At 56.9% G+C, this 14,622-nt stretch overlaps 1 protein-coding gene across 1 annotated transcript in view; it reads right to left on the bottom strand.

Annotated features, from left to right (window-relative positions):
- Positions 1 to 10,361, bottom strand: part of ASB18 (ankyrin repeat and SOCS box containing 18) — a 33,486-nt gene extending 23,125 nt beyond the window's left edge. Inside the window, exon 1 of the mRNA XM_087819352.1 lies at positions 10,157 to 10,361. Within this exon, the coding sequence (XP_087675478.1) occupies positions 10,157 to 10,361 (205 nt within the window). The remainder of the gene's footprint in view (positions 1 to 10,156) is intronic.
- Positions 10,362 to 14,622: the final 4,261 nt, after the last annotated feature.

Raw genomic sequence — 14,622 nt, 5'->3', positions numbered from 1 at the left:
CGGTCGGCCAAGGGCAGGGCCCCCGGTGTCAGGGGTGGGGTCCTACCTGGCGCTTCCCGAGCAGCCCACTGTCCCCACGTGTGAAGGAGCCCCCCTGAGCCGCGTAAGGAGGCCTCGTCTAGTGTTTGCTCCACAAGGGCTCCTCTGAGCCTCATTTCACATGTTTTAAAGTTTATCATCTTGTCTCAATCAGCAGCATGAAGACAGAATCAGCGTCATCGATGGGAACAGCAGGGACTTTTTCAAGGGCCCACTGTGTGCTTAAAACCCTGCTGGGTGCTGTGGGACATGCAGTGGGAAAGAGCACACAGACCACGTCTGCCAGGAAGGCGGGGCCCTCGCCGCCCGGGCGAGGCAGGTGCGTACAGAAAGCGAGGAGCAGAGACGCCGTGGAGGCCCCGCCCCGCGTCGCTGTCCCCGTGGGGAGGTCCTCCACTCCCCCTCGCCTCACGCCCTGCGCCTGCTCCGCTCCTTGCAGGGGCGATGGCATTTCACCTCTCTGAGCATCACCGCTGGCCATGGGACTTTCCTCGGACTCTTATTAGACACGTTTCTGAAGGACTGGTCCCCGCACAGCTACGCCCGACCCAACTTGTCCTTCACGTCAAACTGGGGGTGTCTTTTGTATGTGATAGACTTTGTGCCGGTTATTTTTAGAAGGGGTGGGACCCTGAGGTGAGTCCAGGCACCAGGGCCATTCTACCTGCGTTCTGCGCTAAGTTCAGCTCCCCCAGGGTTGCATTTGCCAACAGCGCCCCACATGTCCAAGCCCGATTCCAGTGGGCAGGGAGCCGCCGTCCCGAGGAACAGGGCTCTTTCGAAAGCTTTAAGAATAGCTCCTGGTGGACGGCGTTTGTTTAGCTGGGCCGTGGCGGGTGCTGAAGACGTTTACTTGCTCGGGAGTTTTGCTCCAGAGGGTGGGGTGAACGTAGAAGACAAAAGCCCCAGCAGGAGGGGGTAGCCGACTGTCGCCCGGTGACCGGGTGAACAAACTAAGCCTCTCCAACAGCTCGCCATGTAGCCCCGTGGGTTAGAATATAGGCGTGTTGGGAACAGTTTTGGGACTTAAATAACAGGCATAACATGTCGTAAGAGATGGAAAAAGTGGTTCTCCGCGCCGAGCCTCGCAGCGCCCGCGGTGAATGAGGGGGTTCGCTTCTGGACCCCGTGAGATGGAGAAAGAAAAACCCACCTTGAGATTATGAGGTTCACCAACGGTCGTGCTCCACTGGCCACGATATCGGGGTCTTTGCATCCTGCCGGCCGGCGTGGCTCTGCGGTTGAGCATCCATCTAGGATCCAGAAGATCGCTGTTCGATTCCCGGCGGGGCACATGTGGCCTCGCTCCCCAGCAGGGGGCGTGTGGGAGGCAGCCCATCAGTGACTCTCATCACTGATGTTTCTCTCTCTCCCTCTCCCTTCCTCTCTCTGAAATCAAATAAAAAAAAAAATAAAAAAATATGTAAAGATCTTTGCATCCTGCCACTGCATTGGCGAGTGACTTTCTTTTCCTCGGAAGCGTGTGAGATGAGCTCTGCCCGTCTCCGTGGAGCCATCCGGCTGAGCCTGGAATGCGGGGCTGGTCAGGCTGTTGCTCCAGACGGGAACCTTCCACGTGTCCACGCCAGCTGCTGGGCGCCGGCCATTTCCTTGTGTTCTTGGGGACAGGTGATTGTGCGGGTTCTTTCCTAGGCCACCGGGCGAACGTGTGGCTTCCTTCTGGGGTCAGGTGTCCAATAGACGGACAGGCCAGGGCAGGAGGCCGTTCCCCGTGGACACCGGGAGAGTCTGTACACTTTGCCCAACGCGCTGACGCCTGTGGTTCCGCTGCCGACCGTGTGCGTCCTGCACGCGCCGCTTCTGTAAACGGCCGTGGACCAACTCCCGCGGGACCCTCGGATTCCCAGGCACCAGCACCCGGCACGCAGCCCAGGCCTTACAGGGCATTCCCTTCCCTCCGCCCCTTCGTCGATTCTCCGTCTCCCCACGTCTAACGGCCACTCCTCCTCCATCCCTGCTCCCTCCAGCTGTCTTTTGGTTTGGTTTTGTTAATTCTCACCTGAGGAAATTTTTCCAATAATTTTGTTTTTAGAGAGAGTGGAAGGGAGAGAGAAGAAACACTGATACATGGATTGGTGGCCCCCATGCGCCCCGACTGGGGCCGGGGATTGAACCTGCCACCCAGGTATGTGCTCTTGACCGGGAATCGAACACTCAGCACTGAGCCACACGGGTTGGGCCACCTCCAGCTCTTTTTAAAAAAATATATGTTTTTATTGATTTCAGAGGAAGGGAGAGGGGGAGAGAGATGGAAAGTCAGTGATGAGAGTCCTTGATCGGCTGCCTCCTGCGCACCCCCGACGGGGGATCGAGCCCGCAGTCCCGGGCATGTGTCCCGACCGGGAATCGAACTGCAGCCTCCAGGTTCATGGGTCAGTGCTCAACCGCTGAGCCACACGGGCCGGCCCTCCAGCTTTTTTAATTAAAAACAACAACAACAGTAAGCTGGGCAAGGGTGTAAGGCTCTGAGTTTGTCCCAGACACAGACATGGATATTAAAGCGTCGCAGTGCCCCCACCGTCCTCTGTATCCCCACATTAGCTGCGCCTCCCGGGCCCAGCGTGAACACGCGGCTCCCTCGGGCCGAGCCTGTATCGATAGCGACCAGACTGTCTGCCCTGATTCGCATTATTAAGACTCTCACTCCCACCGTGCGCGGGGAGGCGATACGGGAGGGGAAACACCGAGGGCTTATTTTCCCGCAGGGCGACAGCCACGTCTCGCTTCGATCCCCCCTCACCCCACGGCCGAGTGAGGCTTTTCCACGGTGGCCCAGGAGGGGTTGGAAGCGCAGAAGCGAAGGTACCCCGAGCCTGGGGGTCCGCGACGGCCCAGCGTGAAACGGAGCCGGGGGCACGCGGCCGCCAGGAAACGGCCCCGGGGAGCGTGTCATTGACACTTTCCCTGATAGAGGCGACCGAGTGTCTTTGCAACTGTCATGGGGATTTAATTACACGATAAAATTGCAGCTCCTGCCTCTTGAGACAAATTGCGTGCTCAGACGGATGGGTTTTTATGAACCTCACGCAGGGAGCAAAACGCTCTCTGGAAGGCGGGCTGGTCCCCACGCGGCGTCCCTCCACCCTCACGTCCCTTCCAGAAGCGAGAGGTTTCCTGACGCCGCAGCTGAGGAGGGTGGGCTCCGCCTGGGTCCCCCGGCTGCTGGGCAGCTCCGCGCGGAGCCGGGCGAGGCCAGGGCGTCTGGCGGAGTCTGAGGTCATTCTACTTACCTTTCTGTTGGCAAAACATGAAAACGACCTTCCGATAGAAAGACAGGAAATACACACGGGGAGTACACGCGACTAGCAAACGTCTACGCAATTTGCAGATCTGATTTAAAACGCAAGTTAAAAGAGCAAGAGAACTTTGCCTAAGAAACCGCGAAAGATTTTTTTAAGACATCTTCCAAGCTTGGGAGAGTTTGGCGACACCGAGGCGCTCGTGGTTTGCACGCGGGAGGGTAAATTTCTGCACCGCGTGGGGATATCCCCCATCGAGCCCACACACGGGGCGCTTTCCAGGCACAGAAGCCCAGGCGGACAGAGTCGGAATCCTGGCCCTTAGAAGTGCTGCCCTCGGAGGGGACCCTTGACCAGCAGGAGGAACAAAGCCGTTGCTCCGGAGAGGCGCAGGTGTGATGGGAAAGCAGGGAAGGGGGGAGAGCGACAGGACCCAAGGGCGGGACAGGCTTCTCCGGAGCCGGCATCTGAGCGAAGCGCAGAGGGAGCGAAGGACAGGACGCTCGTGCGCCCGGGGCGGCTCCCTCCTCTTGACCTGCGGCGGGCACCGTGTCCTGCTCTTCCAGAGGCCAGGCCGTGCTGCGCGGGCCGTGGGTGCCGGCCGGAAGGTGGGCCCTCGGGAAAGCGGGCGGCCCCCAGGCGAGGTGGGGGGTCAGGTGGGGGGTTCTGGGCGGGAAACAAGCTGCAGGCAGCAGGCCCGAGGAGCAGGGCTGAGGTGGGAGGCAGGGCCTGGTGGACACGGAGATGGGTTGTTAGAGGGCACGTGTGGCCCCAGCCGTCAGCAACGTCGGGTTTTGTCTTAGCTGCGGGGAACTGCCTCCGCCCAGGACACCGTGCTGGGCGGCCGGGTTTCTCGGGGGTCAGGGGTGGGTGCAGAGCTCCTGCCACTCTGAGCCAATGCGGGGAAACTGTGGCGCTGTGTCAGCTCCGAAGCTGCCCCCCGGGGCTGGCCACGGCACCCGGGCCCGTGTCCCTGATCAACGTCCCGCCTGCCAATCGCAGGCGTTCACCCCCAGCAAAGGTCCCGAAAGGCAAATGCCACCCGGCCTCCGACCTGGAGCCCTCGCGACCCAGGGCCGCCCGCGGACGGTGGGAGTATTGTCCGAGCAGGGGGGACAGGGGGGCAAGGGCCAAGGGCGGAGACAAGACTGAGGCTCACGAGGTGGCGCGTGGGCCAGAGTCTCTCAGCTCAGTTGTCACAGGCTGTTCCTTTTTCAAAATACAATGAAAATTAGTTAAAAGATGGAAAAATGATGCCCGGCGAGGACTCCGGTAACCACACGCGTGGACGTCGCCTTAGCGGTCACGTCACTATCAGTCTCCACGTCGAACGCTTGTCAGAGCGGCGTCTGCCCCCCCAGCTCTGAGTGGGGTACCCGCCGGGGGCCCTGGAGCGCGGGGTGAGTGCCGGGCCCCAGGAGAGCGCGATGTGGGTGAAAATATAAAATCTGATGGACTCGCTGTTGGACGGTGGCCACCAAGCTTCTTCCGTAAGATGCCAGGTAGTAAATATTTTAGGTTTTGTAGGTTCCGTGGTGTTCGTGGCAGCGACTCCTCTGTGGGCGAGACGCAAACGAACAAGCGTGGCCGTGTTCCAATAAAACTTTATTTATAAAAGCGTTTGTCAGCTGGCCCTCAGGCCGCGGTTTGCCGGCTTCTCTGCAGGCACTGGGAGCCGATGCGGGTCTGTGGGGGACAGTTACCTGCGCCTCCCCATGAAACCGCCCTGGCCTCCCTCCCTCTGCACACGGCCCGCCCTTCCCTCCCGTGACGCCTGCCCTTCCTTCTCGAGGGAAACTTGTCTCATCCACAGTCGGTAAAGCAGCCGGCACCCAGGCATATATTTAAGTCCTTTCTCTCTTGTCGCCTCTGCTCCCGGTGCGCTCAGCATCTGAACCCGAACATGTCTACCTGTCACCCAGCTCGGGAAGTGCTTGGCAGTCACCTGTCTGTTTTTTCCTGCTCCATCTTCTTCCCCGAGCTCCGGCTGAGTACGCCAGGCCGCCTCCATGGCCCGCAGCGCCCGCTCCTTTTAGGGCCCATCATCTCACTCTCTGCTCTTCAACCCTGTGCTTCCGGTTGGCCTGCTTTCAGATTCGCCGGCTCCGTCTTCTGTCCCCTCCGTCCGCTGTGACGCTCACTGTCGGCTAGAACAAGGCCAGCCCCAGCTCGGCCCTAGAGACTATTAGTACTGACAGCTCGCGGGTCTCCGGACGCCAGTCTCTCCGCCTCTGTCCTTCCTACGTAGGAGAAAGGTTTTTTTGTGTGTTTTTTTTTTCCAAATTAGAAGATCTCATCTTATTGCTGGATGGCTCCTCGCGGTCTCTCCAGTAAGTGTGGGCACCTTGTCTAGAACGTGTGCCCCACATCTGCTCGCTCGGGGGCCTTGACCCGGAGCCCCTTCCTTTCGAGCGCAGCCTGTCGAGAGCGTGTACATCCTTGAAGGGCCAACCCAGGGGATTTTTAGCGTCCACCCTGCGCTGTTTGGCCTGTTAATATTTATTATATACCCACGTGTGCTGGGATGTGGTGGCGAGGACACGCCCGGTCCCTGCCCAGCAGCCAGTGGCTGAATTTGGCATCAGAGGCCGCGGGAAAGGGGGCTGGGAGGCAGGGCCAGGCTGTGGGAGGTGCGCTGGCTGCTCTGCAGCAGTTTCCCCGGAGCGTCTGTGGCGGGCGGAGCGCACGGGGGTCGCCGGTGGCCCTGGGGAGGCTGACGGGTCTCCACGTCACCCTCGCGCTTCCTGCCCTTTCAGGCCTCCCCGGCGTGCGGCGGTGCTGTGCACAGAAGCGTGTCATCAGCATACCTTATCTCTTTATTAGCTTGTTTCTCCGTTTTGGTTCTGAAAGTACCCCGGTTAGGCCTAATTGCGGCTTCCCCGTGGCCCACAGGCAGCGAGGGCTCGGCCGGGGGAGCCGGGCCTCAGCCCCGCAGGGTGTTTCTTCCTGCTCATCGGCTCTGAAGCGGGGCCATTAGCTCCGAGGCAGGCATCTCGTCTCTCGCAGTGGCTCGGCCTGTCTGGGGAAAGGAGGGCCCAGGGTGCTCGGGGGAAGAAAAGCGGCGTCTTCGTGCTGGGTGGCGGGAGACGTTTGTCCGCATCTGAGGCAAGGGCTGGCGCTGGAGCCGTTTTACTCCGAAATAATCTAACTGTATTCAAAGATAATCTGATGTTATTGTAGGAGAGTGTATTTCTAATAAATTCCACTTGATCTGGGCGAATCAATTCAGGCGGCGCATAATTGAGTCTGTTAGCGAGGACTTTAGCAAGAATTTTGCAATCAGCGTTAATTAAGAAGATGGGACAATAATTTGTGCATAATTCCAGATCTTTTCCTGGCTTGCGAATCACAGTAATAAGAGCGATGCTCTGGCTGGTGGCGGGAGACTGTCATTAGGTGCTGATTTATAAGTACTTAGAAAGGTTTAATTTCATTTTGCTTCGAGCAGGGACTCCCTGCCCCCACACTCTTTGCTCAGGGTGTGCGGTCGAGGTGGCTGAGAGCTTTCCTTCCTATCTGTCCCTGTCGTCGTGACCTCCTGCTTCCCATCTCTGCTTTCATTCTGCAGCCAAGCACCTCACTCGTTCATCCGCGTTTTTCTTAATAGTCTTATTTGAAGTCAGGGGCTCATGTTATTGACGCTGTGTGTGCACATGTGCATGTCTACGCGTGTGCCGGTGCATGTGTGTGCATATGCATGCACGTGCACACACGCACGATGCATATGTGTGCATGTGTACACACATGTGTGCATGCGTGCGCATATGCATACACATGCATATACATCCATGTGCACATACACGTATGATGCGTGTGTGCATGTGTGTATATGTAATGCAAAGCCAAAGGGGTGTACACAGCTGCAGCGGGGACATATTTTCATGGGTCCTCCGGCAACACGTCTCCGGGTGGGTTGGCATCAAGAGCCCTTGACGACAAGTCAGGAACACACTTGGTGAGCCAGCTGCTCCTGGCTGGCTACTGACCAGTAAGGGAACCAATGTCCCATCTGTAAAATGCAGTCAGAGGACGAGACGCAGGCATCATGGGACACCAGGAAGAGCCCTGGATTCACGCCTCCTACCAACTGTGGGCCTCAGGTGTGTAACTCAACCTCTCCGAGCCCCATTCGGCCCCTCGGGAGACACACATTGACTACAATGACTCCTCTCTCTGCCCCCACTCAGGCTCCGGCCAGTTCTCACATGCTCTGGCCGGGGGGCTCACTCTCCCTGACAGTCAGACAGGGCTGGCCCTGGGCACGCCGCTCCTTATGTGGCATGACAGAGCTCATAAGCCAGTTTCCCGCCAGCTTCCCCGCAGTACCTTCTCGGCCCAACTGGCCTCCCCTGGAAGGCGGGGCTGGTCCACACAGGCCTCTGTGAGGATGCACCGCCCCTGCGAAGGCCGCAGGGCTTTGTTATCTCTGCAAACACAAGGTGTCCGCCCTGCAGTCCTGGCTAGTCCGATTTGTAAGGACCCTGAGAGATGGCCCATTAGAAAAAAATGTTTTAATTGATTTTTTAGAGAGAGAGGAAGGGAGAGGGAGAGAGAGAAACATCATGAGAGAGAAACATCCATCGGCTGCGTCCTGCACGCCCCCTGCTGGGGATCCAGGCAGTAACCCAGGCACGTGCCCTTGACCAGGCATCCAACTCGCCACCCTTGGGTGCGCAGGTCGTCATTCTAAACACTGAGCCGCACTGGACAGGGATGGCCCATTTTTTTCAATGAGGAAATTGAGGTTCAGAGAGATGGACTGGCAGGTTCGAGTCCACACAGGTGGTGGTGGGATCAAGGCGAGAAGCGGGTCACCTCACCCCTATTCTCTTGCGGTTCCCAGGACGCCACAGTCCCGGAGCCACCAGCAGCGCGCATGCTCCGTCACTGGTGCCAACGAGGCCTCTGAGGCGGCAGCTGTGCTCACCTACCCGGCACCTTGCTGCTCGGTGTGTCCGGGCGCAGGCGCTCCCCACAGACAGCTGAGGAGCAGTGGCCGAGGCCCTAACGTCGGGGCCACTCAGCGCCGGGCCTCGGGCGCTGGATGGGTAAGAAGTCGAATTCCGAGAACCCCGCTTCCGGCGCCCATCGCGTGTCCCCCACACTCACGCCCACCCACCTCGCTGCTGGGCGAGGGCTCTTAATAAAAACCCAATCAGCACTTCTCTAACTTGCCTGGGTGCTCCAATACCAAACACGGCACGGTGCCCTGGCTTTCCATTCAGTCAAGAATCCACGGGGCACCTTGACTTGTACCTGCCGTATCAGCCGCACAATCCTGGACGCTGGCCCCTTAATAACGGCAATTGGCAATCAGTTGTCCCTTAAGTAGTTTGATTACACTGGTTACCTAATTGTGCAGTCGATGCCTCTGGGGGCAGGAATGGTCTTGCCACCCCTCCCCCAGCGTGGCCCCCCCTCCCCCCGTGTTCTCGGTGGCAGCGGAGCTGATAGGCACTGCAGAGAGGCCAGGACAAATGACACAGCTGTCACTGATATTAAAGGCGAGACTTGGCCTTAGCAGAAAGGAGAATTATAGTTTTCTGCAGAGAGGCCAACCCCAGATGCGGCTGTGGAAAGGCAGGCTGTGCCCACCCAGCCGAATGGCAGGAGCTCGGCCGCCCACGCCGGCAGGGCACCCAGGGCCTGAGCTCCCTCTCAGGACAAAGGCCTGGGCCGGGAGCTGGATACCAACGAGGGTCAGGCAAGGGCCTTGCCCTTGAGAAGGTTGTGTTGGGGTTTGAAATATCCGGTGGGTATAAAAATCAGCCCGCAGGGCTGTGTGCTTTGGTACCTAATGCAGGCTGAGGGTGAAGGCAGGAGGGGAGTCTGCAGGCCGGTCAGCAGGGGGCCTCCCGGTGCAGGTGGCCCGGTGCCGGGTCTGGAAGGATAGGGGGCCTCGGTGAGCAGAGGCGGTGCTCATACGCCCGGGAGATTTGGGGCAGCCCTGGAGGGGAGGTTCCAGTTGGGATGGGGTGGGCCGGCCCGGGCAGACCCCAGGTACCTCACAGCAGGTTCCTCACTCAGTCCAGAGCTGGGGATAGACCTGGGTCAAGACTGACACTGTGGAGGGTACATCTGACCAGCTAGAAAACAGCACAATTCAGCTACAAGTAAATCTCAGGCCAGGGAAAGTATTTTCAGCAGAGACGACAAAGCGATTTTACATATATGTCGTGTGAAGAATTCTTACAAACATGATAAAAAAGATACAAAGAAATGGGAGCTGTTGCCCAAGGACATGAGCGGACAAACCGAGCGTGGAGCGGTCTGCAAAGGAAAACAGCCCGGTGGACAAGACTTCGCCCCAGGCAGTAGAGGAAGGGCGACGGGCAGGCGTGGACGACGACCGGGGCCCACGTATTGAACCTTGAGATTTAAATACCAACACCCCTCGCCCGCAATGTCCAGGGTGCGGAGAGACACAGGCCCTCTCGGCCACAGGGAACAGAAATCCTTTCGGAACACAGTTTGGAAACTTTTCTATCCCTGTTGCAGAAACACACTCTCAGGAATTTATCTTAAGGGTATAGACACAATAAGAAAAACGTCCTATGAATGCAAATAAAGACGCTGGTTACAGTGTTACCGGGAGTAGCAACAATGTTACCGGGACTAGCAACAATGTACACAGATTCCCTCCTGCGGGTTCCTGGAGCATTTTGTGATGAGTCACCCCAGTAGGCGACTGAATTAAGACAACTCTGCAGCAACATGGAAAGTGCTTCAGGTGTAGTCGGAGCGCCCAGGGCTCCCACCTGCCTCTTGAACCACCCTCCCTGCCCCCCCCAGGAACGGCCGCCCGTCGCGCACGCGTGGTGGGAAGTGTAGTTTCAAACAGGAGGCCGGTCTCTTACCTAGGAGCGCCCCGGGGGGCAGCTGGGCCGAGGGGTCCTTCATCCAGTCGTCGTTGGCCAGCTCTATCACGGCGTCCACGGGCCTCACCTGGGTGCAGATCAGGGCGGCCACCGTCGCCTCGTCTCCGGCGTCCAGCGCCGACTTCAGGCTCCTCACCAAGTCGCAGCCGAGCGGGTAGTCGGGGAGGCGATCAGAGCTGGACATTGTAACGGCGCCTGCGGTGACCAAGCTTCTTGTTTCCTCAACTGCGCCCTGAGTCGGCTCTGTGCCCCGGGGCGTGTGGGAGGCTATAAATAGAAGCAGGCTTGGGTTACAGCCCGTGGGCGGCTGCCAGACGCCCTCCCCAGCCCTCCTGCGGGGGACACGGGCTTAATGTCCCCGGGGCCCCAGTCCCGACTGTTCCAGAGATGGGCAGGAGACGTGCTGGTGAGGGGGTGGGACCAAGAGGGGACAACATTTGAAACGGGAGTTCGCACAGGTGTTGTTAAACACTGTCTCCTTTTTTTAATATGTTTTATTGATTTTGAGAGAGGGAGAGGGAGAGGGAGAAACATCATCGACTGGCTGCCTCCTGCATGCCCCCTACTGGGGACTGAGCCCGCAACCCGGGCATGTGCCCCGACCGGGAATCAAACCGTGACCTCTTGGTTCATAGGCCAATGCTCAACCACTGAGCCACACCGGCCGGGCAAACACTGTCTTCTTTTAGCGGTTGTCCCCGCACCCCTTAGGGCTGGCAGCTTGGCTTAAAGCCATCGATTCCGTGACCCGTGGGAGCACAATGCCCCCCACGTTGATTTCTGTGCATTCCTGGGGGCGAGGGGGCTTTTTTCTCACGATCTGTGTGTCTGATGGTCCTGGGCTCCCCTCTCCCCATGTCACCCTGGGCTCAGAGCCCAGGTGCCCCGGCACGTCCCTGTATGTTGTGGTGACCTGAGGGGCCCAGGCTGCGCCATATCACTTTTAAGAAATTAATATACTTTGGGATTCCTTTTGAACTGAAATCCCTTTGCCAGGGAACATCGTGAGAGTCGAAGGTGTGCGCAGCGTTGATTTGACACATTCACCTGTTGCAGCGTGATCGCCACGTAGTTAGCCGGCTCCCCCGCCACCGCCCGTGGTTATCATTTCCTTTTCCTGGTGGGAGTAATTAAGATCCGGCCTCTCAGCAAGCTTGGTGTTTATAGTACAATACTGCTCCCTATGATCCCTATACTGTGCATTAACTCCTCAGGACTTATTTATCTGCCAGTTGCAAATCTGCACCCTTACAAATGTCTCTCCTGTTCCGCATATGGTTTTTGTAGAGCCCCCTCCACCTTGCACCCCAATCTTACCACCTCTCCCCTTTCTCAGGTTCTCTCGTCTTCCCTTGTGATGGTTAATATCTGTGCTCAGATATTTGGTCGAACGTCATTCTGGATGTTCCTGAAAAGGTGTTTTTGGATGGAATTAATGTTTAAGTTGTGGACTTTGGGTAAAGCAGATTACCCTCCATAATGTGGGTGGGCCTCATCCAATCAGTCGAAGGCCTGGAAAAGACAAAGACGATGTCTCTGGGCCTTTGCACTTCAACTATAGCTTTTCCTGGGTCTCCAGCCTGCTGGGGTGCCCCATGGGTTTTGGACTTGCCAGTCTCCACAGTTGTGTGAGCCGATTTCTTAAAATAAATCTCTCTCTATAACACTTCCCTCCTCCTCTCAGCTCCCATGTGCAACTTTGCAGGTCCTGCCCCAAACACCGACACTTTCCGCATCATGTCTGGCACCTGCATTCGGGGAGCTGGCCTTGGGTCCCTACCCAGCATCTGTCCCCCTTTTTCCTACCTCACAGAGCCTGGTTTTTCTTTGCTGTGACAACGTGCCTGGCCCCTGGTGATGAATCATGTTGATTTAAGTCAGTAGTATTGGTCCCAGTCTCCTTGGCCGGCGCCTCCATGCCCCAGCCTCCCCTGCACCCCGGTTCTGGCCAGTGAGAGTGGGCGTGGCCTGCTCGGTGCCTGCGGGGAGCCTTTTGCTTTCCTGATGGAAAGGAGAGGATGTGGCTGGCACCTCTCTTTCCCTTTCTTCTTTCCTTGGACATGGACATGATGTGTGGAGCTGCGGCAGCCATATCATAACCATGAGGTGACAGACTTGAGATGAAGGGTCAATACACTAAGGACAGTGGGACAGAAAGAGGGAGAGAGATGGCTCCTCGATGACATTTCTGAACCTTTGTCTCGGTTCTGGGCTGCCAGCCGCCGGGCTTCTTGTCTCTATTCCTGAGCACTGATCGTGTGTTTTCTGTGACTCGCAGCTGAAGGTACTCCTGGCTGATCCAGGTATTGTGTTCACGCTGCCACTAAAATCATAGATATGTCCTGGCTTTAGTCCAGAGAGAGGCAGAACAGATGCTCAGACTGTGCTAGAAAATGTGAGTTAACCCCCGGAGTTTTCCATGTTTTGGGTATTGGACTCCTGCCTCCCATGATAAAGTCTCACCGATGTCTCAAGGACAGCAGCCAGCCCCAGGGTCCCCGAGTGGAGGGGCGATGGCACCCTGGTCTCAGGTCATCAGTGAGCAGGCAGGCAGGGCCACTTGAGGGACTGACTGCCTTCCAGTGCCACCGGGACTGAAAATAACCCCAGGCAGAGACATTCCTGGCATCACTGGCCGCGGACTCTGCCGGGAAAGGAGATATGAACCCGCAGGCTCCGTCTTCAGTTCAGGCGTTGGGCCAGCTTGCCAGGAGTCTGGTTGGCCTCTGGCTCTTTCTCTGGCCAGAGAATGATGGGCATTGAAAGAAATCTTTGAACCCGAATTTCCAACCACAGATGCTTTGCAGCATCGAATGCCTCACATTAGAAAGATAATCTGACACGAGCACATTGGTGGAAGTACCAAGGGAGGGAGGGAGGGCAGGGACCACAGGAAAATGACCGGAATCCGGGTAAGGCAATTTAAAGAAATAAACCGAGATGCTTCGAGACGGCTGCCCAGCCCCACATCAGAAGGGGGGTGGAGAGGAAGCACTCGTGAGGCCGCTGATAAGATGACAAAGCCTGAAACTCCGAGCTCACTGATCTTAATTACCAGGCGATCCGCTGGGTGTTTAATCAGAGACGCATACGCGATGCTAATTATTCCGGCTAATTCTGTTATAATGCAATTCTTTATCAACCCTGCTATGTATAAATTAGGAATTGAAATGTAACTAACACAAATTATATTTAAGGCAACATGAATTTCTTTATTTCACTGTGAAACCTTCCAGGATCTATTTCTTTATCTTTTCTTGTCTGATTAGCTCCTGGCCCCCTCACCCCAACCCACCCGCCTCTGTCCTCGAGGGGGAAGGAGCCCAGCACCAATACCTCCCCCCCTTCACCTCTTGGAAATCTTGTATTTGACCTTCCCCTGCGAATGTCCTTGAAGGGTACGGAATACGTTTAAGCAATCAATGCAGACGGGTCCTGGCTTTCTCTGCCTCAGACGAGGTCGCATCCTGGTTCTGCCTTAATTTTTCAGTAATCATCGGAGGGAACCATAGTTCACGTATTTTCGGTGACACATTGATTGTGACTTATGTCAGGTTATGTTCACACGTGTGTTTGGCCAGAGGCCTAGTAGCATGGACTCCATCGAGAAGCGCAAGTGTTTTGCAGACGTGTTTGTGTCGTGTTTGCCTCCCACGAGGCCGGGCTGGTGTGGAAGTCGGGGAGCTGTGCAGGGCCCCAGGGCATGCCGCTGGAGAGCCAGCCCTGGAACTTTTCTCAAGGGGATGCTATCTTACATGGGAGAGATTTTTTTTTAAAATATGTTTTATTGATTTTGAAGAGAGAGGAAGGGAGAGGGAGAGAGAGATAGAAATGTCCACAATGAGAGAGAAACATGGGTCAGCTGCATCCTGCACGGCCCCTGCGGGGGGTTAAGCCCATGACGTGGGCATGTGCCCTGACCGGAATCAAACTAGTGACCTCTTCTTGGTGCAGGGACAACGCTCAACCAACCGAGCTTTAAAAATTCAAAACGATCGACCATTGTCTGCACACGATACATGTGTGAAACCAAGTGAATCAGAGGAAATGTTAATTAGAACTTATAAAAACCTGCAATAAGCTCGCCCACTGCCCTCCCGAATGAGCCAAGTCAGTAGTTTTTCTGGATACCAGCGAAGTTAGAAAACTGGGCAACACAGAGGAGAGGATCCTGGGAAACAAGGGCCTACAATGTTCAGGAAAGTCAGTCAGAGAGGAACGCCGAGAGAAAACTGCCTTGTCGATGGAAAACGCACGGCGGAGCCACAGTGATTCTCCACCTGCAACGGCGGCAAAAGGGCCGACGGGCGAGCGACAGGAGAGGCTACAGGAAGCTCGGAAACGGAGACAGGAAACAGGCCGAGGGTAAAAGCAGCCGCTTTCACCTCGCCAGGGGCGGGAGGTGTTCAGGGAGTGGGGCTGGGATGGCTGGGAACCCACGAAGT

This window comes from Miniopterus natalensis, chromosome 8 (assembly GCF_054644295.1).
Source record: "Miniopterus natalensis isolate mMinNat1 chromosome 8, mMinNat1.hap1, whole genome shotgun sequence".
Taxonomy (NCBI): Eukaryota; Metazoa; Chordata; class Mammalia; order Chiroptera; family Miniopteridae; genus Miniopterus; species Miniopterus natalensis.
The sequence above is the reverse complement of the archived record's forward strand: the minus strand, read 5'-3'. Positions and strand labels throughout refer to the sequence as shown.